The sequence below is a fragment of the Acartia tonsa genome, chromosome 11 (genome assembly GCF_053477335.1).
Source record: "Acartia tonsa isolate MP-2025a chromosome 11, ASM5347733v1, whole genome shotgun sequence".
NCBI lineage: Eukaryota > Metazoa > Arthropoda > Copepoda > Calanoida > Acartiidae > Acartia > Acartia tonsa.
In genome coordinates this window covers 35,026,198-35,053,497 of record NC_137270.1, presented here as the reverse complement: position 1 = coordinate 35,053,497, position 27,300 = coordinate 35,026,198, and the positions used below count along the sequence as shown (strand labels likewise).

General features: G+C 32.0%; 2 protein-coding genes across 2 annotated transcripts; one reads left to right on the top strand and one right to left on the bottom strand.

The window, feature by feature from the left end:
- Positions 1 to 390: 390 nt before the first annotated feature.
- Positions 391 to 26,931, bottom strand: LOC145331018 (SET and MYND domain-containing protein DDB_G0273589-like). The gene is made up of 22 exons (XM_080175611.1): positions 26,858 to 26,931; positions 25,870 to 25,916; positions 24,567 to 24,662; positions 23,981 to 24,014; positions 23,395 to 23,480; positions 22,676 to 22,771; positions 21,289 to 21,411; positions 20,004 to 20,077; positions 19,704 to 19,819; positions 19,240 to 19,286; positions 18,752 to 18,844; positions 18,255 to 18,323; positions 10,145 to 10,229; positions 4,898 to 4,993; positions 4,445 to 4,484; positions 4,030 to 4,090; positions 3,638 to 3,689; positions 2,943 to 3,019; positions 2,290 to 2,350; positions 1,826 to 1,903; positions 1,022 to 1,126; positions 391 to 521 (listed from the first exon to the last, which is right to left on the bottom strand). Exons 1-22 carry the CDS (start codon positions 26,897 to 26,899, stop codon positions 480 to 482), a joined length of 1,620 nt encoding a protein of 539 aa, XP_080031737.1. The 5' UTR covers positions 26,900 to 26,931; the 3' UTR covers positions 391 to 479.
- On the top strand, positions 8,220 to 9,879 carry LOC145331019 (actin-5C-like). Its single transcript, XM_080175612.1, has one exon. The coding sequence runs from the start codon at positions 8,447 to 8,449 to the stop codon at positions 9,575 to 9,577; it is 1,131 nt and encodes a 376-aa protein (XP_080031738.1). The 5' UTR covers positions 8,220 to 8,446; the 3' UTR covers positions 9,578 to 9,879.
- Positions 26,932 to 27,300: the final 369 nt, after the last annotated feature.

Below are 27,300 nucleotides of genomic sequence, written 5' to 3'. Positions count from 1 at the left end.
GCCCGACACCGTGTCATAACTAAAGACGTTAAAAAGGTTTCCTTCTGCTGCTATGTCAGGAGCGAGATATAAATAGTAAGAGTAGGGAGAATGCCTTGGCCCATAAACAGGCAAACTCATTACCATGCAGATGTAGGACTTCTCAGACAAATGTCGTGCAATCAAAGGGTTAGTTGTCTGTTGGAAGTTACTTAAACTAATATCCTTGGGTGCTAGAGTATCGCATCCTATTACAAGCTGATGATGTTCTGGATTCTCTAAATTATCACTTAAAAATCAAAGGAGAATCCCACCCTTACGAGGTAAGATTCTTAAACTGCAAATTTTACAACATTTTGTATCAAACACTTTGTTAAATTCTAAGTGCTTATAATAAATAAATAAAAAAAATACAAACAAAAACTTTATTATAAACTAAAAATTATAAAAGTAAAGAAATCTACAGCACAAAACTATTAATATGTCATATTATTATTAACTTAGGTTGAATGTACCTTCCATAAAGTTGAGTGTAACTTGGTCTAAAACAAAAAAAAATATTATTAGTTCTATAAATAAAATTGATAGAATATTTGTTAGTAATAATTTTCGCTGATATATTTTGTGTTTCCTGTAATGCCTTTGGACAAAGCTGCCCTTGTTTTTTTTACATTATAAAGGTTGATTTCGAGCTTGTGGGATGTTAGGTTATTTTGTACCTTAAGGCTTAATATTCTATTAAATCCTTCCTGGTAAGGAATCAGTTTTATCACAGAAAAGAAATAATATATGAGAAATAGATAGATTGCGTAATAAGCAATTTTTAAAACTTCTCTATCATCTATCCATCCATCCATCCATCCATCCATCCATCCATCCATCCATCCATCCATCCATCCATCCATCTTTCTGTCTATTTATCTATCTATCTCTCTCCCTTTCCCCTCTCTCTCTTTCTAAGTTTCTATCTCTCTCTCGCTCTCTTAACATTTCAAACAAATTCATAGTATTCCTTGCTTTGCTACTTGCGGAAATAAATTACCTCTAGTAATAGAACAAGCTTGTCTGGATGTTGAATATTATCATAGCATTTCAATAACAGTTCAACTATTGTTTCAACACTGATATTCTCTTCAGTTGATAATACCTGAAAATAAGTTTGTGAAAAACAAAGAAATTATAGTTATTAGTTACTCAATTAATAAATCTATATACATGTAAAACTAGACCGCTACCTGGATCTCTATTAATTAGGGACCTTCTTTGTCTGCTAGCAAATTGCTTTCTGCTTTTTTGCAACTTGGCTTGTTAATATTCCCGACGCTTTTGGTTGATTTTCAAAGACCCAATTAAAAGTCGACACAGGGTTTTTTGGGGTGGGGACATCAAGTTATTTGACCTACTCCCAATCTTTTTTTTACTTAAATACACAATAAGAAAAAATAGATTAAATCCCATAGTTTTTACAAGCCAGGGCAATGTAAGACATTTTATATATCATAATCTGGGTTTATGCACCCCCCAACCCCACCCCCCCCCCCCCACTTGGTGTATTCAGGGATAATACATTTTGGAATTGGATAACAAAATTATGCACTCCCCACCAAAGAAAAAAAGGCTTAATTCTTGTGTAACATTAGTTGTTAAATTTAGTGACTTTTTGGTAAGACTGGGCCGATTCGCACTTGTTTTTAATCATAATAAAACAAGTAGATTCGCTTCTAGTCTCTAGGGGCGACGCTCCAACTCATTTTGGATGGTAACTTTGTAGACAGGAAGACTACCACCCTCCAAGAGATGAAACCAACAAATGGACAGACTTTATTCTACTTTTATTATAGTTTACCTCTTGTAGATTATCTTTTAAATCCGCGAACTCGATATCATTCAGTTTGGAAGTACACATCTGCTTACAAACATCACTCTAAAAAGTTAATCATCAAATCGTATTATATGCAACTTTCCACCGATAGTAAAATGTTTTGTTGGCTCGGAGGGGACAACGCCCGACCTAAAAAATAGGGATTTATTTTACGATTTTTATTACTGGAAACTTCTTTATTATACGATAATAATCTCTGTAATATAAATAGCTAATAAAAAACCATAGGAATAGTCCCTTTCTTGGCAACGCCCATTAATGGGCGATTCTTCGTATTTTTAGAATGGCTTTTGATAGATTATTTTAGGTTAGGTTATATTGGGTTAGGTGATTGCCCAACATTGTTAGGCAATTGGCCCCACAGGGTTAGAGCCCACCGCAGGGGCTAGAAATAGGAGGAAAGCCTTATTATTCACAATTATTTTTACCATTTTTTCTTGAGTTGGCCAATTTTCTACACAAGCTTCACATCCACAGTTGAAATTATAACTGAAAATTAATAAATTTAATGATTTTTCTAAATAGAATTCAAAGAAATGCGCGTTGTCCATTTTGGGGATACTTAATTCTTTTGTTGCTTTATTCTTTTCTAGGGATGATTTCTCTTGAGAGCTTGAGCTCAATATGTGAAAAGAAACTTCCCGGGACCTATAAAAGCTTCACTGTAGAGAGTTAAGTATGTATATCCAGTGTTAGGCGAGACCGATCGGTACAAAAACAAACACAGAAAGAAAGACATAATTCTAGTTATTTATGAAAAGTGAACAGACAACCTGAGCTCACATAAAAATTGTAGGGTATATTCCATAACAATAAATTTCTATCCACTCTGGGGATGAAAAAAATTTAGGAGATTAAAGAACCCAACAAAGTACTAGTATTCGCCTCAGACATATAAACTTATTTCATAATGCTATATGCTGCGCCCCTAGTTTAAGTATGACATCTTTATTCGAAGGGGTTGAAAAATAGCTTAAAACCATCAAACGAACTATGTGAGCCTTCAATAAAATTGAGAACTCATGCGGTGTAGTGATTAGGGAGATATTAACGAACAAACAGAAATTTTTGTATGTTATACCTTTCCGTAACTTCAAGGCGTTCAGCTCTGGGTGCAAGGAAGAAAGTAGGAGAATATGAGTCATAGATTTGTTCTCCCTAAAATAAAACAAGGTTCAGCTCTGGGTGCAAGGAAGAAAGTAGGAGAATATGAGTCATAGATTTGCTCTCCCTAAAATAAAACACTTAAAACAAATAAAGAAAAAAATTATTTTTATTTGATAATCCTTAGTCCTTACCTATTGAAATTTAAGAATCTTAAGGGACAAGACAATGAACGATAAATTAATAACCAACCCAATGTTCGTGAACAAAATCAACCCTTTTGTAGATCAAAATTGTTGGTTGAACAGTTTGAATAACCAATCACAATTCAGTAAAAGTACCTAAAATCTTAGATCCAACAAACAAGATATCAAAGTTATAAAACTTTGGATGATTTTGTTTAATTTTTGTAGATTTTTAATGTGATTTTGGTGGATTTTTCAAGAAAACAATTTTGCCCCACTAAGCGATTAGTGGGGCAAATTTTTTTTAAGAATCCATCTCAGGGTACAACATCCATAAACATTAAACATCCATAAAAGCAAGGGTCATTAAATTTAAATCAGACTGTCGACAGAAAATAAACATTAAACTTTTTAGTAATGATTATATAAAATGGCTGATCTATCGGTCTGAATTGCTGAATTTAAAAAAAAAACATAAAAATTTTACCTTTTTAATCAATCTTGTAGCAAACGCCAAAGACCTTCTACCTTTCACTACTCTAAAGATAAATAATATTTATTTATCGTACCGTATTAACAGTTTTCTACGAATATTAAAAATATACAATCATAATATTAAAACCAGATTTGTTAGCCCTAGCCTTCGGCATCTTGGGGCTATCAAAACTATTTTTAATCTTATATTTGTACAATTTTATATACGCAGAAAGCTGTTTTTAACATTAGATAATGCAGTTCCATTTAAGTTTAAATATCAGAAAATTAAGTATGAATAATAATACAAAATAGAATAAATATTTTTTTTAATTTTTAACAAAAGAAAATACTTTAACAAGAATAAAAATTGAAAAGAAGCACAGCAATCAAAATTGAACAAACCTGGCATAATTAGAGTCACAGCTGTGATTTATGAGCGCTAGTGATGGATTTAAGCAAACACCTAAATCAACAAAAATAATGATAAATCACCCATGAAAAAATACCCCATCACAAATAAAATTCCCTTTATAACTAAAAATTAGGTTGGTTGCACTAAAGTGAGTACCGAAGGATCTCATTAACCGCTGTACCGATTTGGTTCTCCTTTCCAATGTAGCTTCTTATAGGTACTGGAAGCTTTATAACACCAACTTTCCAAGAATAATCGCCCCTATAAAAAAATTACCCTCCCACCCCCCCCCCCCCAAGCTTGAATGAAGTTGTCGAATTTAATCCTCTTGCAAGTGCCCCTAGAGGCCTCTAGAGGTGTAGCCTCAAGTAGAAAATTAAACAGTAAAACATTAATAAAAATTACCAATTCTCCTAATAACGTCTTGATCAATGTACTCAGTGACCTAAAAATTAAAAAAATCTAGAGTTTACCCTTTTCTTTATTTTGATCTTAAAACATATCTACAAGCATAATTATTCTATAATTCGTTCAAAGTTTGTATGTATGTTAGGTAATTAAAAATATTTACTCAAATTATCAAAATATGTAATTAATCACTTTTCCAGTATGGCTTCGAAACAGATTAATATCCGCTGTATTAGAACCTGTTCTTAGCCAACCTGAAAAATCATGTATTGTATCCTATTGTAGGCAACTTCCCATGAACAATAAAATAAAAATCATAAAATTAATACCAGTTTTCTTAGCCCCGACCTTCGGCCCATCGGGACTAACAAAACTGGTTTTAATCTTATAATCTTTCTTTTAATATCCGCGGAAAACTTCCTATAATACGATACGATAAATAACTATTACCTCATGGCAATTATAGAAGACCACTCTCATAAAATGTAGGAGGAGCATGCAGATATTCAATTCTTCTTTGGATAATTCTGTCTGGCTCTTCTTTCCCTAAAAATATATGCTTTCATTATTATTACGGTTGGGCCGGATATCCGATTTGGCCGTACTTGGAAGCTGCCAGCCGCCACAGGTGGCAGTCAGAGGCTAAAAGGTAGTCCTACTTCAATATCTGGTCGGATACCAGACATACGGCATTAGAAATTAGCCGGATATCCGGTATCCGACCACAAAAGTATCCGACCCAACCCTAACTTTTATTTCTATAAAAGCTTCGTTTGATTAGTACAAGGACTAATTTTTGTTTGGAAGAGTAAAAGTATCAATAATTTTGGGATAATAGCGCTTTTTCATCCTTATAGCATTTATTATTTTAATACAAAATGTGTCTTTTATTTATTTTTATGTTCTTTAAGTCTTCTCAGTATGTATATCGCATGTTTCCTTTTGAAATAATCTTTTTAGATGTAGCAACTTATAGTGTCTATAAAAAATGACGTCATATAATACAAATGACCAATGATAGGCCAATATACATTTCAATTGACCAATAATAAAATGTATACTAGACTATCATTGGTCATTTGTATTGTATAACGTCATTTTTTATAGGCACCATAAGGTGCTTCTTTTAAAAGTGCAGCTTGCTCAGATACGTTTAAAAAAATTTAAAAAGATTAAAAAACTTTAAATCAAATACAGTAAGGGCTCTATTTCAACTATTCAAATGATTATAGTCTAACGATGAGATTGAGGTACCACATACATATAGTCTTTTTGAGGTCAGCTTAGGTTTTCTAAAATTAAATTGCAACAGAGGCTAGTAAATGTTCGCTCCAATTCATACATTCCTTCTAATTTCATTACAATATAATGTAGGAAAAAATGCCCATATAAGGACATTTCTAGCAACATTTTTCCAAACTGTCTGCTGTTTAATTTCAGGGTGGGAGGGAGGGGACAACACTGGGCAGTGGAAACGTCTTCTTATTCGTCGACTTAGTAAATTTGGAGACTTTTAGTGAATTTTAATTGGTTGGTTCATTAAGTTGAGTGTTCAAACGGTTTAACCACTAATTTAGATCTACAGAAAGGGTAATTTTGTGTATCATCAATGGGGATATACATCAATTTATGCACTATTGTCTTATCCCTTTAGATCCCTGGTTTAACTTAAAAGTAAAAGTATCCACAATTTGACTACCATGAACAAATATTGCTCTTAAAGATGTAATCTAAGCTAAATCTCTTTAAAATGTTAATACAACAACAAATTGTATATATAAATGGATAATATGTCAGCACTGACCACTTTTCTTCCATTTTTAAAGACAAATCAAAAGATTTTGATACGCACTGTAAAATATGAATTTAATAATATAATTTTAGGCAAATTATTCGAAGCTTTTTATAGTGCCTATAAAAAATGATGTCATGCTGGCCTGCCATTGGTCAATTAAAATGTATACTGGCATGCCATTGGTAATCTAGACTGTGTATTGGCCTATCATTGGTCATTTGTATTGTATGACGTCATTTTTTATAGGCACTGTAAACAGCTTAAAAAAATTCCATTGAAAAAGGGTCAATAAAAAAAAGATGAAAACATCCAAAACAAACCCACAAAAACTAGCTTTTCTTATTTCAAATTTAGTATGCGGGGTTTTCTGTGCTCGACTTTGCACTTTGAGGGAAACCGCCAACGCCTCCTTTAGGAAATTAAAGAAAAGGAAAGGGGTCGAGGGTTTATTTTTAAAGGTAAACTATATGACCTCATTTTTAACATGGGCTAATGACTAGGTACATAGTTTCCCTCTGTAACAATGACATTCCATTCTCTCTCTGTATAGTGTATTATATGTGAGAATATGCCCTTATATGGACATTTCTATAGCAAGGTTTTTCCAATCTGAGATACAGCAGGGAGAGGGGGATAGGACAATGGGTTATAATAAATCCTTCCCACAATATTTATAGGTATAATTTTGCCTTTGGTAGATATTAAAGATTGGGGGAAGAAAGAGATGCAGATTTATTTCTCCATTGCTAACGTCTTTCTTCCTTGAGATTCCCTCATTGTTCCCTTGTGTGCCCACTGCCCACTGTCCACCCAAGATAGTTCATATGTTTCCTTATATTAACCAAATTAAATGATATTAAACTAGTGGCTACGCCCTTTGAGGCCTCTAGGGAAACTTGACGTTGGGAGAGGGGAGAATTTGACCCCCATAATTTTCAATTTTAGTTTAAAAGAAAAAGAAAAAAAGTTATTTTGTGGGGTATTTTTTCAAGAGGCGATTTCTCTTCGGAGGGGTAACCTCCCAAAAAATAGAAATATACCTTCCCAGGACCTGTGAGAAGTAAAATTGTAAAGGAGGACCATATCGGTTCAGCGGTTAGCGAGATCCTTCGGTACAGGCAGACAGACAAACATCCTAATACTTTTATATAATGATACAGTAAATTATATCTTCCAAAATCTAGATAACAAAACTATTATCAATTTTAAAATAAATCTTATAGATAGTTTTGCATAAATATGGAAATTATAATAATATCTACTATCTAATTTCTTGTTTAATAGCAAACTGTTAACAACAAAAATAAATATTGGAGTGCACAGCGATTTACAAGGCCTTTTTTAAAAATTAAATCAAAGTCTTAACTGTATTGATGTAAGTAGCTCTCCCAAAATAGAAAAAATGATGGGTAGATAAGTCATTTTGAACAAAAGAAAATGTGCTATAATTCGTGTTAATAAGAAAGCTCACATGTAAATTATTAATCATTAACTAAGGCCGTTTCATGTATCTTAAAGGACAGACAATCATTTTGCTTTTAATATTTTATAGATATTGTATAAATACCTAAGATGTGCATGTAACTAAACTTCTATTCTAATACATTTTAAACGTTTTCATATTTAAGAGAAAAACATTCCTTTTAGATCAATATAATCGGTGTAGCCGTTTTATAGATCTAATCTTTACATAGACATTAAAAAACGGACGAATACAATAATAAGTATGATAATAAAATTATCATTAAGAAAAAAAATATAATCTTTTAAAATTTTAATTGCCAATGTTAATCATTAGTTTATGTTAATTTAAATGAAATAATTGAAAGTTAGTGTTTATAATTTTTTATATGCAAATAATTTAAAATTTACTTTTTGGCTATTTTATATAAAAAAGAATGTGACTGTTTTGTGTTATACATCGAGACCGTAAATGTAACGGAGACTAAGTTGACCCTTCTGGCCAGCCTACAATCTTGCCCTGACACAACAAGGGGACAAAACAAGGGAAAGGAGGCTGCAAAATGCGCCAAGGGGGATATGAGGAAAATCGGGGAAATTTCGAAGGTTATTGTGAAGGAAGGTGCATCTATAAAAGCTTTGTCATGGGTGTTGTTTAGGCAGATTCTGACATCTCAGCACAGCGCGTAGTTGTGTCTTTCTGTTCTATACCCTAAGGTAAAAAACAAGAACAAACAACCACCATGTGTGACGAAGATATGGCCGCCCTTGTCGTTGACAACGGCTCCGGTATGTGCAAGGCCGGTTTCGCCGGTGATGACGCTCCCAGAGCTGTCTTCCCCTCCATTGTTGGCCGTCCCCGCCACCAGGGTGTCATGGTCGGTATGGGTCAGAAGGATGCCTATGTCGGTGATGAGGCTCAGTCCAAGAGAGGTATCCTCACCCTGAAGTACCCCGTTGAGCACGGTATCATCACCAACTGGGATGATATGGAGAAGATCTGGCACCACACCTTCTACAACGAGCTCCGTGTTGCCCCCGAGGAGCAGCCCGTCCTGCTGACTGAGGCTCCCCTCAACCCCAAGGCCAACAGAGAGAAGATGACCCAGATCATGTTTGAGACCTTCAACATGCCCGCCATGTATGTTGCCATCCAGGCTGTCCTCTCCCTGTACGCTTCCGGTCGTACCACCGGTATCGTCATGGACTCCGGTGATGGTGTCTCCCACACCGTCCCCATCTATGAAGGTTATGCCCTTCCCCACGCCATCCTCCGTCTTGACCTGGCTGGCCGTGAGCTCACCAACTACCTGATGAAGATCCTCACTGAGCGTGGCTACTCTTTCACCACCACCGCTGAGCGCGAGATTGTCCGTGACATCAAGGAGAAGCTGTGCTATGTTGCCCTTGACTTCGAGCAGGAGATGTCCACCGCTGCTGCCTCCACCTCCCTCGAGAAGTCCTATGAGCTTCCCGACGGTCAGGTCATCACCATCGGTAACGAGAGATTCCGTTGCCCCGAGGCCCTCTTCCAGCCTTCCTTCCTCGGAATGGAGGCCTGCGGCATCCACGAGACCACCTTCAACTCCATCATGAAGTGCGACGTTGACATCCGTAAGGACCTGTACGCCAACACCGTCATGTCCGGTGGCACCACCATGTACCCCGGTATTGCTGACCGTATGCAGAAGGAGATCACCGCCCTGGCTCCCTCCACCATCAAGATCAAGATCATCGCTCCCCCCGAGAGAAAGTACTCCGTATGGATCGGTGGCTCCATCCTGTCCTCCCTGTCCACCTTCCAGCAGATGTGGATCTCCAAGCAGGAGTACGACGAGTGCGGACCCTCCATTGTCCACCGCAAGTGCTTCTAAATGTTTACCTCCAGCCGACACTGCTCTACTATTGTCAATTATACTACTGCTTTTTTATAGACAAATTTTTCAACATTTTCTTTAAAAATTATGTTGAATATATTTTATATTTTGCCAAGATATATAACCAAAAATATTCAAAGTTAAATTCATTCTGAAAACTAAAGCAAACATTCCTCCTTTTGTCAATTCATAAATATGCATTATGTTTAGATTAAATCTGTAGTGTTGTTTTTGTTTTAAAATAATTATCATATTTCAAGAATAAATTGTTAACTTTCAATAAATGATTAAACCATAAATTTGTATTTTTTCTTTTAGTATTTCAAACATGCAATGGAAGACAAGATGTAGCAACTAAAGAAAAATTATTTTACCTCTAACTTTATGCTATTCAACAACATTAATTACTTTAACAGTGTGCATTTGACGTTTTTAAAAGCAATCAAAGCATGCTATTTAAATTTGATTATTCTTAGGGAAAACAATTACATTGAATTTTTGAAATTTTTAAAAGTAAGAGATGAATTATTTTTAGTTGCTATATCAATGTAAATTTTACTTTACCTTATTGTTGAAATAGCCGTCAGCTTGTAATATTCTTAGAAAGTATAAAGCAGTCATGCATTCTTTCATCAGTATGGGAGCCTCCCTACAAATAAGTAAGAAAATTAGAAGAATATTTTATAGATGGATCGATGGATTTTAATTGATGGGGTATATATATGTATTATATAGTTAAAATATAATTTTTTCTATTAACAATTAAAATGGCCATATTATTTGGCGCAGTTGTAACGAACCAACAAACAAATATAATATCAGTAGGTATTGGATATAGATTATACGTTGATATTATGACAGGGGGAAAATTTTCGTCAATTCAGGTTGCTTACGCGGAACTCGTTTATCTGTCAAATCGTTCATCCAGTAAGAGGAAAGGGAGTTGGTATCGTTATTTTAGACTCTATTAGAGAACATGAAAATCTGGTGTTACGTCCAAGTAATCATCATAAAATTTCTGCCCATAACTTTTTTACATTTGTCTAATTTGTTAAGAAACAAGGAAGCAGAGATCTAAAGGGATAAGACAGTCGCCGATAAATTGATGTACATCCCTTATGTTAATACACAAATTTACCCATTCTGTAGTTTTTCCATTTAGGGACTCTCAACTTAATAAACCAACCAATCAAAATTCATAGAAAGTCCCCAATGTTGTTAAGCCAACCAATAAGAAAACTTTATCGATTATTGTAATATTCAGCCTCTCTCTCTCTCTCTGATATGGAAGATATTAAAGTCAATCCAACTATTTGACGGACCATCTGATATACTGTCGGACAGTAAACTCAAGTTGTAGAGTAGCTACATTATTATGTCAAAAGATAATAAAGTCTTCACAAAGAAATTAGACTATTATTTAATTAAATATTTCAGGAACTAGATGTCTCATATATTAAATGAATAACAAGGATGACAACAATGTGAGGACATACTTACATTTTTTGGACTTGTTTATATAGACGCTTCGCTTATAACATTGAACCTTGTGTTAATAGGAATCAGTATTTCAAAAATCAGATTAATAGGATAATTATAACAAAAAAAGTTGTGATCAATCAGCAGTAAAAAATCAGCATGTTATAAATGGACGTACGGATATTCTGGTAATAATTATAGAGTTGCTACGCTTCCTAAATTGTACCTAATTGTTAAAGAAATCATCATGCAAAGTTTGAAATCGATAGAGAAATTCTAACCTGCTTAAATTAACTAAAAGAGCTAACTTTCCCGGACGTATGGACCGACGTTAATTGCAGAAAAGCCAAGCTTAAAAAAAATGCACATGCAGACTTTTCTCTAAATTTCTGCATGATTATCATTAAAAGAGATATAAATTGACATAAAATTTTAGGTTTTCAAAAAAATCTCGATGTAAGAGAATCGCAAAGTTATACGGCTTTTTAATGGACTTGTCAGCATTAGGCTTATAAAATATAATTATTATAATATTTATTTTTATCTAATATATCATAATAAATTAGTAGATAGAGAGGCAGATCAATAGATAGATAGATTAGATATACCTATCTGCTGTATCATCATGAGTAACTAGATAAATATGTAAATAGATAGATATACCTATCTGGTGTATCATCATGGGTAACTAGATAAATATGTAAATAGATAGATATACCTATCTGCTGTATCATCATGAGTAACTAGATAAATATGTAAATAGATAGATATACCTATCTGGTGTATCATCATGAGTAACCAGATAGATATGTAGATAGATAGATATACCTATCTGCTGTATCATCATGAGTAACCAGAAAGATATGTAGATTTATAGATATACCTATCTGCTGTATCATCATTAGTAACCAGATAGATATGTAGATATATAGATATACCTATCTGCTGTGTCATCATGAGTAACCAGATAAATATGTAGATATATAGATATACCTATCTGGTGTATCATCATGAGTAACTAGATAAATATGTAAATAGATAGATATACCTATCTGGTGTATCATCATGAGTAACTAGATAAATATGTAAATAGATAGATATACCTATCTGCTGTATCATCATGAGTAACTAGATAAATATGTAAATAGATAGATATACCTATCTGCTGTATCATCATGAGTAACTAGATAAATATGTAAATAGATAGATATACCTATCTGCTGTATCATCATGAGTAACTAGATAAATATGTAAATAGATAGATATACCTATCTGCTGTATCATCATGAGTAACTAGATAAATATGTAAATAGATAGATATACCTATTTGGTGTATCATCATGAGTAACTAGATAAATATGTAAATAGATAGATATACCTATCTGCTGTATCATCATGAGTAACTAGATAAATATGAAAATAGATAGATATACCTATCTGGTGTATCATCATGAGTAACCAGATAGATATGTAGATAGATAGATATACCTATCTGCTGTATCATCATGAGTAACCAGAAAGATATGTAGATTTATAGATATACCTATCTGCTGTATCATCATGAGTAACTAGATAAATATGTAAATAGATAGATATACCTATCTGGTGTATCATCATGAGTAACTAGATAAATATGTAATTAGATAGATATACCTATCTGCTGTATCATCATGAGTAACTAGATAAATATGTAAATAGATAGATATACCTATCTGCTGTATCATCATGAGTAACTAGATAAATATGTAAATAGATAGATATACCTATCTGGTGTATCATCATGAGTAACCAGATAGATATGTAGTTAGATAGATATACCTATCTGCTGTATCATCATGAGTAACTAGATAAATATGTAAATAGATAGATATACCTATCTGGTGTATCATCATGAGTAACCAGATAGATATGTAGATAGATAGATATACCTATCTTCTGTATCATCATGAGTAACCAGATAGATATGTAGATTTATAGATATACCTATCTGCTGTATCATCATTAGTAACCAGATAGATATGTAGATATATAGATATACCTATCTGCTGTATTATCATTAGTAACCAGATAAATATGTAGATAGATAGATATACCTATCTGCTGTATCATCATGAGTAACCAGATAGATATGTAGATATATAGATATACCTATCTGCTGTATCATCATGAGTAACTAGATATATATGTAGATATATAGATATACCTATCTGCTGTATTATCATTAGTAACCAGATAGATATGTAGATATATAGATATACCTATCTGGTGTATCATCATGAGTAACCAGATAGATATGTAGATATATAGATATACCTATCTGCTGTATCATCATGAGTAACCAGTTAGATATGTAGATAGATAGATATACCTATCTACTGTATCATCATGAGTAACTAGATAGATATGTATATAGATAGATATACATATCTGCTGTATCATCATGAGTAACCAGATAGCTATGTAGATGGATAGATATACCTATCTACTGTATCATCATGAGTAACTAGATAGCTATTGTAGATAGATAGATATACCTATCTGCTGTATCAAAATGAGTAACTAGATAGATATGTAAATAGATAGATATACCTATCTGCTGTATCATCATGAGTAACCAGTTAGATATGTAGATAGATAGATATACCTATCTACTGTATCATCATGAGTAACTAGATAGATATGTATATAGATAGATATACATATCTGCTGTATCATCATGAGTAACCAGATAGCTATGTAGATGGATAGATATACCTATCTACTGTATCATCATGAGTAACTAGATAGCTATTGTAGATAGATAGATATACCTATCTGCTGTATCACCATGAGTAACCAGATAGATATGTAAATAGATAGATATACCTATCTGCTGTATCATCATGAGTAACTAGATAGCTATTGTAGATAGATAGATATACCTATCTGCTGTATCAAAATGAGTAACTAGATAGCTATGTAGATATATAGATATACCTATCTGCTGTATCATCATGAGTAACTAGATATATATGTAGATATATAGATATACCTATCTGCTGTATTATCATTAGTAACCAGATAGATATGTAGATATATAGATATACCTATCTGGTGTATCATCATGAGTAACCAGATAGATATGTAGATATATAGATATACCTATCTGCTGTATCATCATGAGTAACCAGTTAGATATATAGATATATAGATATACCTATCTGCTGTATCATCATGAGTAACCAGTTAGATATGTAGATAGATAGATATACCTATCTACTGTATCATCATGAGTAACTAGATAGATATGTATATAGATAGATATACATATCTGCTGTATCATCATGAGTAACCAGATAGCTATGTAGATATATAGATATACCTATCTGCTGTATCATCATGAGTAACCAGATAGATATGTAAATAGATAGATATACCTATCTGCTGTATCATCATGAGTAACTAGATAGCTATTGTAGATAGATAGATATACCTCTCTGCTGTATCAAAATGAGTAACTAGATAGCTATGTAGATATATAGATATACCTATCTGCTGTATCATCATGAGTAACCAGATAGATATGTAGATATATAGATATACCTATCTGCTGTATCATCATGAGTAACTAGATATATATGTAGATATATAGATATACCTATCTGCTGTATTATCATTAGTAACCAGATAGATATGTAGATATATAGATATACCTATCTGGTGTATCATCATGAGTAACCAGATAAATATGTAGATATATAGATATACCTATCTGCTGTATCATCATGAGTAACTAGATAAATATGTAAATAGATAGATATACCTATCTGGTGTATCATCATGAGTAACTAGATAAATATGTAAATAGATAGATATACCTATCTGCTGTATCATCATGAGTAACTAGATATATATGTAAATAGATAGATATACCTATCTGGTGTATCATCATGAGTAACCAGATATATATGTAGATAGATAGATATACCTATCTGCTGTATCATCATGAGTAACCAGAAAGATATGTAGATTTATAGATATACCTATCTGCTGTATCATCATTAGTAACCAGATAGATATGTAGATATATAGATATACCTATCTGCTGTGTCATCATGAGTAACCAGATAAATATGTAAATAGATAGATATACCTATCTGCTGTATCATCATGAGTAACTAGATAAATATGTAAATAGATAGATATACCTATCTGGTGTATCATCATGAGTAACTAGATAAATATGTAAATAGAAAGATATACCTATCTGCTGTATCATCATGAGTAACTAGATAAATATGTAAATAGATAGATATACCTATCTGGTGTATCATCATGAGTAACTAGATAAATATGTAAATAGATAGATATACCTATCTGCTGTATCATCATGAGTAACTAGATAAATATGTAAATAGATAGATATACCTATCTGCTGTATCATCATGAGTAACTAGATAAATATGTAAATAGATAGATATACCTATCTGGTGTATCATCATGAGTAACCTGATAGATATGTAGTTAGATAGATATACCTATCTGCTGTATCATCATGAGTAACTAGATAAATATGTAAATAGATAGATATACCTATCTGGTGTATCATCATGAGTAACCAGATAGATATGTAGATAGATAGATATACCTATCTTCTGTATCATCATGAGTAACCAGATAGATATGTAGATTTATAGATTTACCTATCTGCTGTATCATCATTAGTAACCAGATAGATATGTAGATATATAGATATACCTATCTGCTGTATTATCATTAGTAACCAGATAAATATGTAGATAGATAGATATACCTATCTGCTGTATCATCATGAGTAACCAGATAGATATGTAGATATATAGATATACCTATCTGCTGTATCATCATGAGTAACTAGATATATATGTAGATATATAGATATACCTATCTGCTCTATTATCATTAGTAACCAGATAGATATGTAGATATATAGATATACCTATCTGGTGTATCATCATGAGTAACCAGATAGATATGTAGATATATAGATATACCTTTCTGCTGTATCATCATGAGTAACTAGATAGCTATTGTAGATAGATAGATATACCTATCTGCTGTATCAAAATGAGTAACTAGATAGCTATGTAGATATATAGATATACCTATCTGCTGTATCATCATGAGTAACCAGATAGATATGTAGATATATAGATATACCTATCTGCTGTATCATCATGAGTAACTAGATATATATGTAGATATATACAGCATGACCCTCGAAAAAGTATTTTTAAGCATCTGCAGCCCTTATTTCTCAATGAATTATTAAAAAATGCATATGTCCTTGTTCTCCATAGTATTCCACGTAAGTAGATATAAAAATATTTTTTTTACCACCATTAACACCGGAGATTTTTAGAGCTAAAGTTTTGAAAAAGTGACTGAGAAAAAGTATTTTTTTTTGTTTCTCTTATTTTTTGGATGGTTATAATATGTTTTTCTGGCAACTGAATAATGAGACACAAAGAAAAACAAGTTAACTAAATATTTCTTTTTTATTCCACCAAAAAATATAAATTTTTAATGGCAAAAAATACTACTGAATGAATTGATTATTTGCAAATTTTAGGTTATTTATTAACCCTTATTTATAGAAAAGGATTAATTATGACAGTTGCTCCGCCTACTTTTCTGACATCTCAATTATTTAATAGGGGGTAAATTAAGCTTTTTAGACTAAAAAATCATTATGTTTATTTTTATTTTCTTTATAACTTTTTTGTTATTAAAGTTAGGATTGTGAAACAAAAACAATTTTCCTGCTATATTCATAGAGATTTATTTGGTTTTTTAATCTTAAACAATTTTGCCTAATAAGTAAGTTTTTCAAAATATCATTAAACTAAAAAGACTCAAAAAATATGTGTAAAAAAATGCTTTTTACTCAAAAACTAAATTTTTTATTTCATTTTTGTATAAAGTTTCTGCTAGTAACAAAAATAAAAGGATTTCTAGCTTAATTTTGCTAAAAAAGTCGTTTCATGTTAAAAGTTACTTTTTCCTCAGTCACTTTTTCAAAACTTTAGCACTAAAAATCTCCGGTGTTAATGGAGGTAAAAAAAAATATTTTTATATCTACTTACGTGGAATACTATAGAGAACAAGGACATATGCATTTTTTAATAATTCATTGAGAAATAAGGGCTGCAGATGCTTAAAAATACTTTTTCGAGGGTCATGCTGTAGATATACCTATCTGCTGTATTATCATTAGTAACCAGATAGATATGTAGATATATAGATATACCTATCTGGTGTATCATCATGAGTAACCAGATAGATATGTAGATATATAGATATACCTATCTGCTGTATCATCATGAGTAACCAGTTAGATATGTAGATAGATAGATATACCTATCTACTGTATCATCATGAGTAACTAGATAGATATGTATATAGATAGATATACATATCTGCTGTATCATCATGAGTAACCAGATAGCTATGTAGATATATAGATATACCTATCTACTGTATCATCATGAGTAACTAGATAGCTATTGTAGATAGATATACCTATCTGCTGTATCAAAATGAGTAACTAGATAGCTATGTACATAGATAGATATACCTATCTGCTGTATCACCATGAGTAACCAGATAGATATGTAAATAGATAGATATACCTATCTGCTGTATCATCATGAGTAACTAGATAGCTATTGTAGATAGATAGATATACCTATCTGCTGTATCAAAATGAGTAACTAGATAGCTATGTAGATATACCTATCTGCTGTATCATCATGAGTAACCAGATAGATATGTAGATATATAGATATACCTATCTGCTGTATCATCATGAGTAACCAGATAGATATGTAGATGGATAGATATACCTATCTACTGTATCATCATGAGTAACTAGATAGCTATTGTAGATAGATAGATATACCTATCTGCTGTATCATCATGAGTAACCAGATAGATATGTAGATAGATAGATATACTTATCTGCTGTATCATCATGAGTAACCAGATAGATATGTAGATAGATAGATATACCTATCTACTGTATCATCATGAGTAACTAGATAGCTATTGTAGATAGATAGATATACCTATCTGCTGTATCATCATGAGTAACCAGATAGATATGTAGATAGATAGATATACTTATCTGCTGTATCATCATGAGTAACCAGATAGATATGTAGATAGATAGATATACCTATCTGCTGTATCATCATGAGTAACCAGATGAAAAGCTGATGACATTTCACTTGATGCATAGGAATCTGTAGTAGTCATATCATTGCTTCTATTCAACAGACATATTCTTTAAATTCTTTATTTTAAAAGCAAGATGTTATATTAAAAGGTTAGCAGAAAATGTCCTAAAATCCTTATTTAAAAGTAAGAGGATATTTGTGTTTCTGTAGTTTAACATATCACTAAACTCTAGAATATAAGAATGTTAGTTAATAATTTAGGGAAGGGTACCTCCATCCTTCCAAGATAAATCGTTCCTGGAGAACCCACTCACCCTGTTTCTTTTTTTTACTTTTTCTTTTTAAAACTAAAATGAAAAGTGAATAAATACTCTTTCCATAGAAGTTCTTAGGGCGTAGCTGCTAGTTAACTATAAAGCCCTAATTGATCGTCAAAAATATCATTAATAATAATATCTATACTCTTACTTTTGAAATATGAAGCAATAACATTCCTTGATTTTCTTGTTTATACTCAGCTGTATTCCAGAACTGTGCAGGTTTGGATGCTACTAGTCTCAGTGCTAGATGCCACGCACCTGTATCTGCTCTAAATATCAAGGAATAGAGATAACCTAGAAACATACTGTCTAAATCAGCCAATAGGAGAATAGTAAAGACATCTCATTGGTTGAAACATTATACTAAACCAGTCTAATGCCACGCACCTGTATCTGCTCTGAGAATATCACAGATAAGTAATTAGAAGATTATTCATTTATCAAATCGTATTATAGACATCTTTCCGTGGATAGTAAAATTATAAGATCTAAACCAGGTTTGTTACAAGCCTAAGTTAAGTTTAAATTCCAGAAATTTTACAAAAATAAAACCAATAATGAAAATATGTCATTAAAATTTTTCTTACATGACAAATTATAAGAATTTTGAAGCATTTTTTGACAATTACTACAAAATTAGATTATCAAAAAGTGTAAATAATACCTGTAAATTTGATCAAGAAGTAAACATTCCACGCTATGGTGCTTTGCCTAAAATATAAATATACATCATTTTAAAAGTAACAGAATGTCTCTCTGTTTACAAGTTTATATGTGCAGCCAACATCTGCATATATATACAGTGTATTTTTATTTCATGGAACAATAGTATTGCTTTATTTAACCCACTTATCACTGACAGAAGTTAAAAACAAAATCAGTATTTAATTTTTTTCATTGACGTAAAGCATTTTGTATCAGAACAAATATTTAATGTTTTTCTACAAATTAAAAACCATTTTTTCCACATTTTTTTTGAAGATTAATAGACAATGACTTATTTTAAGGGTGAAAAAAATGCATTCATTTTTAAAATTCAAACTGCGCGGCTTGTGTTAATAATAGAAAAGTGTTATACTATGTAAGAAAGGTTGAGAAGTTTAATGCAAGTAATAATATATCGATTACCTGATCACGACATAATTTGGAACAGAAAGCCACACTAGAACACTGAGAACATGGCAGACAATAATCATCCAATGAAATCAAACAGTTGTCACAATGGTCCCGAGAAAATTTGGCATCTAGGGTGAGGAGTAGATTATAAATGGAGTAGCAAAGCATAAATAAAATGATGGAAGGACGAACGGATAACTTGAGTTGTGGAGAGGTTGTTTAGTGATCAAAAAGGGAGAAGAAGAGAGATAAAAAACTGATATATAAATGGTAACGAATGCTTGCTGGTTCCTGGGACTATGCGTTACAAACCTGCTACTCCGATGATAGAATTTTCCTCAGCTATAAGTTCTCCTGGCTTAATATCTTCAGTGGCAATCACAAATCTTAACAAATACAAGAATTTCCGATAGTAGCCTAGCTTCAGAAGGATATATGTATAATGCATATTGTCTTGGTAACTATGTGTGTATGTTTCCTTGTTGGATTCGATCCTATTAAAACCATTTCTCCTAACTCAAAGTCAAATGAAGACGACTTTTGCTGTTATTAGTTGACGCAGCATACGTCCCCTGAGACGCGCTTTAAAACAATAACAAGCCAATTTTTGTTTATACTTTAGGCCAGCGCCATCTTTGGTTATGAAAACTCATGTTTTGCTTTGAAATGTGTGTTAGCTGTGCTATGGATTCCCTTAAATGCTTCCTGGCTTGATGTGTGCAAAGACTAGGTAAGATTCTTTTTCGCGGCAACTGTGAATTTAAATTTTGAAAGATTTTTTTGGTCTAAAAGAAATTACAATTATTTTCTTTAATTTTCAATGAAAAGACCAACTTAAACGAATTATTTTTATGTACAAATATTTTAACATGCATTTATAATGATTCTATTCAAAAAATATTAATTTCTATTCTGTTTTTACATGCATTTAAGCAGATTTTGATATTTTCTTTCTATCTTAATTTTTAAAATCACAAAACCTGTCGTAATGAATATTTAAAAATTAATTTCTTTTTGAAGCATATTTTTTCTTGAATTGATATTAAAATTATGTATTAATTTTATTTATATGTTTCAGAAAAACAAGTTTCATGGTATTCAATAAATACTCATTAATAACTCTGTCTAATTGTACACTGGGGATGTAAGAGGATGTCTGCTCTATTCGAGCTTAAGATTTTGGAAACGGCCATGCGTGTCCGCCTTCCGCGACACATATCTTATTTTAAAAATTTGCACCTCACAGTTTTAGATTCGAAAGTATATTAATAATTTCTATGATTTCAAATGTCCGGCTGTTCATTAGGTAGCACATTACTGATGGGAAACGTAATTTTAACTGCTGATATTAAAGATAGATATCCATCATTAAAATGCAACTACTCTTTAACTTACTTTATGATAGAGCTAGAGGATTTGTGATTTTCTCAGCTGTTGTTAAAGATATAAGCAAGCACCCAACTTTTGTAAAAATCTAATCAATAAATAAATTTTTTGTGTCCCCTCATTGTTCTTACTATTTTAATTAAATGTTTGTATCTTCATGAGCTACTTATGGATGTTGTCATCCTTGATTTGAAAAATTTTGATTATTTACCTTCCTTTATTTCTAGCAGAATTCACCTCAATTTTTGAGGTAAAATTTTTATATTTTTTATTTGGCTCTGTCAATAACGATTCTTGGTCTTTATTAGTATCTGAACTACCATTCGCTTGATATCTGCAAATATTAAAATGGATTGGTAACAGGGTTATGATAAAACAAGCTAAAAACAGCTTTTTGCGGATTTTTATAGGAAAATATTTCCTATTTGACTTTTTAATGACATCATTCTTTTTTCTACAAATGCAAACCCCTAACAACAAATGATTTCAATAGTATGTACCAGAAAACGCAGTCGCAATAAAAGTCATCCATAAAAGAAAATTTTCATAAAAAACGCCATAATATCATCATTTTGGAAGAAGTACATAAACACTTTTAATGTTTCTTATATATATTAATTTTCAGCATGTAATTATTATGCAAAATCTTACTTTATAGCAATGAAATTGTCTTATTGACTAAAACAGTCCCATGATCATAAAATAATATCTATAATACAAAGAAGAATGATGTCTCTCTGTCCGTCCGTCCGTCCGTCCGTCCTTCCGTCTGTCTGAAGCTTAAGATCTTGGTAACCACTGAACCGATTGGATTCTACTCTTCAGGGTATATACCTATTGGTCCTGTAGTGGTTTTAAGCTATTTTCTATTTTTTTCTAATTTTAATGTTTTTTTATGTTTTTATATAATTTTATACATTTTTATATTCTTTATACTTTTTTATATCTTTTTATATTTTCAATTATTTTTCTTTTTTTTCAATTTCTTTTCTTCTTTTAAACTTTGTTAAAAAAAAGGCTAATGGCAAAGAAATTTTAAAAACAATAAAAAAAAGAAAAAAATCAAAGGTTTTAGATAATATAAATCAATATAAATAAATGTAAAAAGTTATAAAGAGTTATAAAATGTTATAAAGGGTTATAAAATGTTATAAAGAGTTATAAAATGTTAAAAAATACGGAAAATATCTATAAACAAAATGTAAACAAAATTTTTAAAATTCTCCCCTGAACCTTCAGAAAAAAATCCCCTAGAGGCTAGTGGCGAAGCCGCTAATTCATAGATATTGCAATATGTGCAAGACAATCGAACAGATTTACTCTATTTAATCATAGAGCAGCTGCACAATACATGCTAAAAAACAATAAAAATGTTTAGTAAAAAATATGTGCACGCTTAAACAAAAAAAAAACAGGGCTCAGCAGCCGCGACTAAGCTTCAAAATTAAACCTTAAACATGCTTTAAAATTTTTTGTGAAAAGAGGAATTTTCATATTTTCCTACTTCCAGCTCATTTTTAACATTGTAATGTATAAGGTTTATTTCCCCCGAGGCTATTAGGCGACTACGGCTGCCGAGCCCTGAGAAAAAAACTTACTGTAATAATTTTTCATCATCTTCATTTCTCTTTTTGATACTTTTGATATCTTCGTGACAATACGATATCTTATCAATGTTATAGAATATACGAGCTCTAAAAATAATAAAATTTAAATTTATGTCATAGACATATTTATTTACATCCTCTTATATAAAGTAGTATATTTTTTGTCCAAAACTGATTTCGAAAACTACTGAACTGATAGAGTTCTTCATTTTATGGCAACTTCATAATTATTTTCTAGATTTAAATCTTGAGATGGTTTTAGGCTATTTTTCTGCCTTCCCTCCCCTTTGAATATAGAATTCCTAGATGCTAGGAGCGCAACTGTTAATCTGGAATACAGGAATTGGAAAACAAACGATAATCTAATATTTGCCAAATTATCATCCTTAAATAAAAGTAATAGAATGAGTGTGTGTGTGTGTCTGTCTGTAACGATGGATCTCGCTAACTGCACGACTGATACGGTTCTCATTTACATATAGCTTCTCATAGGTTCTGGAAAGGTTTGTTTTTAACTGTTTTGAAGGATGGGCCACCACCACCCGTCCAAGAGAAATTGCCCTTTAAAAAAGTTTCTTCTCCCACCCAAAAAATTATTATATTGCAATTGAGAGGAACTTGAGAGGAATTGCAACTTACACTCCACACATTAAGGACCCCTAGAGGGTTCTAGGGGCGTATCTGCTAGTGTATAATATTTGCTGTAATACCTGACTCTAAGAACTTGATCCATAACCTCTCCTGGTGGACAAAACATTAAGGCCTGGGACAACAGCTTCAACTTGGCGGAAGTTTCCTTGGTAATAATTGAAAAGATTAGGTTTAGCAGGGATCTAAAGGGATAAGACAATGAAAGATAATTTGATTTACATCCTCAATGATGATACACAAAATTGTCCCTTATGTAGATTAGAATTAGTGGTTGGAATGTTGGAATACTCAACCAAATTAACCAAACCATTAAGATTTACTAAAATCCCCAAAATTAAGCCAACGATATAAGAAACTGTGTACGCACCTTAGCAAAATATGTCCAACAAATTGACAATCGGGAGAAAGAAAACTTACAGACTTATTGAGAGAGAAAAAAATTGGATTGGAACCAGTTCTCAGCCATACTGAAAAATCATGCATAGCACTGTATTAGCAACAATTTTTCACAAATATCAAAATAAAAATCAAAAAATTAATACTCGGGGCTAACAAAACGGGTTTTCATTTTATAATTTTTCATTTTAATATCCGTGGAAAGCTGTTTTTAATACGATGCGATAAATAAATAAACTGTTACATTACCTGAGTTTTTTGAGCTTTCATTAACAGTGCCCCACTGAAATAAAAATTAAACACTTGATTTGAATCATAATTGAACAAGGATGTCACCATCCATTAAAAGCGAAGTATAAATAAAATCATTGAAAAACAGCTTATACCTATAACAAAATTAATTCTGGGGAAAATTATGAAACTACAATTTTAAATTTTCTTCTTTACCATTAATGAATCATGTTTATTTTAAACCTTAACTTACCTCGTAAGGGCGGGATTCTCCTTCGATTTTTAAGACCCATCTAGAGAATCTAGGGGATGCGATACTCTAAACCCTAAGTTACGAAACTTCCAACAGACAACCAACCCTTTGATTGCAAGACCTTTGTCTGAGAAGGCCTAACTGTGCATGGTTGCGCCTGTTTATGGGCCAAGGCATTCCCACTACTCTATCTATTTATTTCGCACACCTGGCATAGCAGCAGTAGGGATCACTTTAAACGGCTTTAGTTATCATGCAGTGTTGGGCCGAGACGAACCTATCACCTACCCGACGACGAGCGTATGCGCTACGTGTTGAGCCATGGTTGCGGGTTATATTTATAATTTTTACCTTAGTTTAACATTCTTCCTGGCAGTGCTAGTTTCTTTGTTTAATATTTTCTCAAACATACATTCTTTATATTCGCTAAGAAATTTTATTCTTTTCCTAAAATAATAAGATTATAATGATCAATGTTTGATTTGTATCAAAGTAAATCTGAAAGTTTTAATGTCAATAAGAAGTAGCTGTCTTTAGTGCCCTAGCAAAATGGGGATAGATGTCACCGCATTTGGCTTCCGTGTTCTATTGACGTAATAGTAGAGCGAAAAATTAAGTACTTTGACTTTTCAGTTTGGTTGTTGACAATATTTTTAGCTATGATTTTTCCAATATATTATTTACTAAGTATATTTGCGATAACTTTTATTTAATGAAATCTTCCAATTTTTAACATGTACAAAACGGCCTGCTTACTTGCTTCAAGATCCATGTCAGATCTATATAGGAAATAAATGTCTATAAACGAGCTCAAGTTTTCCAAGGAATATATGACTAAAACTCATAGTGCTCCAATAATCCATAATAAACTCTCATTGCCCAGAACGATAAGACTCATTATTTTACTTTATTAAAAATAAATTCCTTTTTTTTATTTCATGTAGCTATTTACCTTATATTGATGTATTTAATTTCTAATCATAAAAGAGAAAATTTAAATTTATAATATAAAAAATTTAAGAAAACTCTGTTTTAAAAGAATTCGATTGTGGCGACATTTTGTGTGGTCAAATATTAAACTAAAATTGTAATCAGCATCATTAACCCTTTAGTGATGGTAATGTAAAGAAAAAAATATAATTTAAAAAATCTTTTTAAAATCATTTAAATTATTAAATATAAACTTTCTTTTAGATAGTAATGCCGGGTGAGGAAAATAGATTTATTGAGAAATAGATATGCATATAGAAAACTAGCCAATAGGGAGATAATTATATCGAGCCAACTCTAGTTATTTTATATTTCTGATGAGTTTATAACTCTGGAGTACAGGGTTATGACAATGGACGATAAATTAATCTACATCCAATTCTAATTAGTAAAATTCTGCCTCATTTAACTGAATAGAGGAGTGTAAAAATTGATTTTACAATGATTTTAATGAATGAAAATAGTTATTTACCACATCGTATTATTATGGCTCTCTGCTGATATAAAAATGTACAACTATATTTTTAATATCATGATTGTACATATTTAAATATTTGTAGAAAACTTATATATAATACGATACATTATATGTTTTTTCAGTATGGCAGAGAACCTGTTCTTATCCAGCGGATATTAATCTGTTTTGAAGCCATACTGGAATTACCTGTTCCAAGCATTGGAATCCTCTGCGCTCTCCCAAATAGATTCATCCTAATAAAAAGTTATCTATCGCATCGTATTATAGACAGATGTCTGTGGATATAAAAAAAAAAGTTATAATATTTTAAAAACAGATTTGTTGGCCCAGACCATCGGCCCTTGGGGGCATAGGCGTCCAAGGGGGGGGGGGGTAATGGGGCGATTACCCCCCCCCCCAAACGATTTTGGGGGTGCCGTAGGATTTAGGAGGGGGTATTTACCCCCCCCCAAACAATTTTGGGGGGGTAAATACCCCCCCAAAAATAAAAAATCTCTAATAATACTATATATTTAATAAAATTTAAATTACCCCCCAAAAAAATTTTACCCCGGGGGTAAATTTTGGGGGGGGGGGTAAACTAAATTTACTTCTGCTAACAGATTTCAGGGGGGATAATTACCCCCCCCCCCCAAGCAAATTTTACCCCCGGGGTAAAAATTTTGGGGGGGGGGTAAAAAAAATTTGCGGCGCGCTTCGCGCGCCATTTTACCCCCCCCCCCAAAAAAAAAAAACGAATTACCCCCCCCTTAAAAAATTTTTACCCCCCCCCAAAATAAAAAGCTTGGACGCCCCTGCTTGGGGGATCGACTAATAAAAATTGTATTATTTTTATTTTAATATTCGTGGAAAATAGGCTGTAATACGATGCTATACATTATTTTTCAGTATTGCTAGGAACCAGTTCTAATCCAGCGAATATTAATCAGTTTCGAAGCCATGCTGGAAATAATTCTGTTAGATATTTCGGAAATTGTCCCTTTCGTGACAACGTCCCTTTAGAGGCGATTTGTTGTATTTTTAAAATGGCTTTTGATAGGTTATTTCAGGTTATGTTAGGTTATATTGGGTAAAGTGTTTGCCCCACAGGTTAGTGAGATCTTATAAGTATTAAGACAGACATGCAACCTCTTATTTATATTGTATAATACTTACTAAAATATTTCTGTATTACCTTAGTTAAACTAATCTCGTTAAAAATGTCTTGAACACTCATTCTATATAATTTCAATTTTCAAAACAAGCTCTGAAAAAGCCGGGTTTATAATTGTTATTTCATTTGTATAACTTAAAAATCAAGAATACAATGCAATGTATAAAGGGAAAAGATTAGGCAAAATAATGAATTTTAATCTAACATTTCATTACATTATTATATTTTGACATTCACGGTGCATTTGATTAACTTTTTATATATACTGACCCAAAAATTAACTCGACGTGTATTTGCGCGAATACAAATATTCACTATTGTATTTGTATTTCTACAGAATATAACAGAAATTTTTGCAACTACCTTTTAATGCCAAAACACAATAAATTTTGCCCGTAAATAATGTAAGATTTTATTGTAACAGCACCAACTAAGAAACTTGCATCTAGACTATTATGTGAATG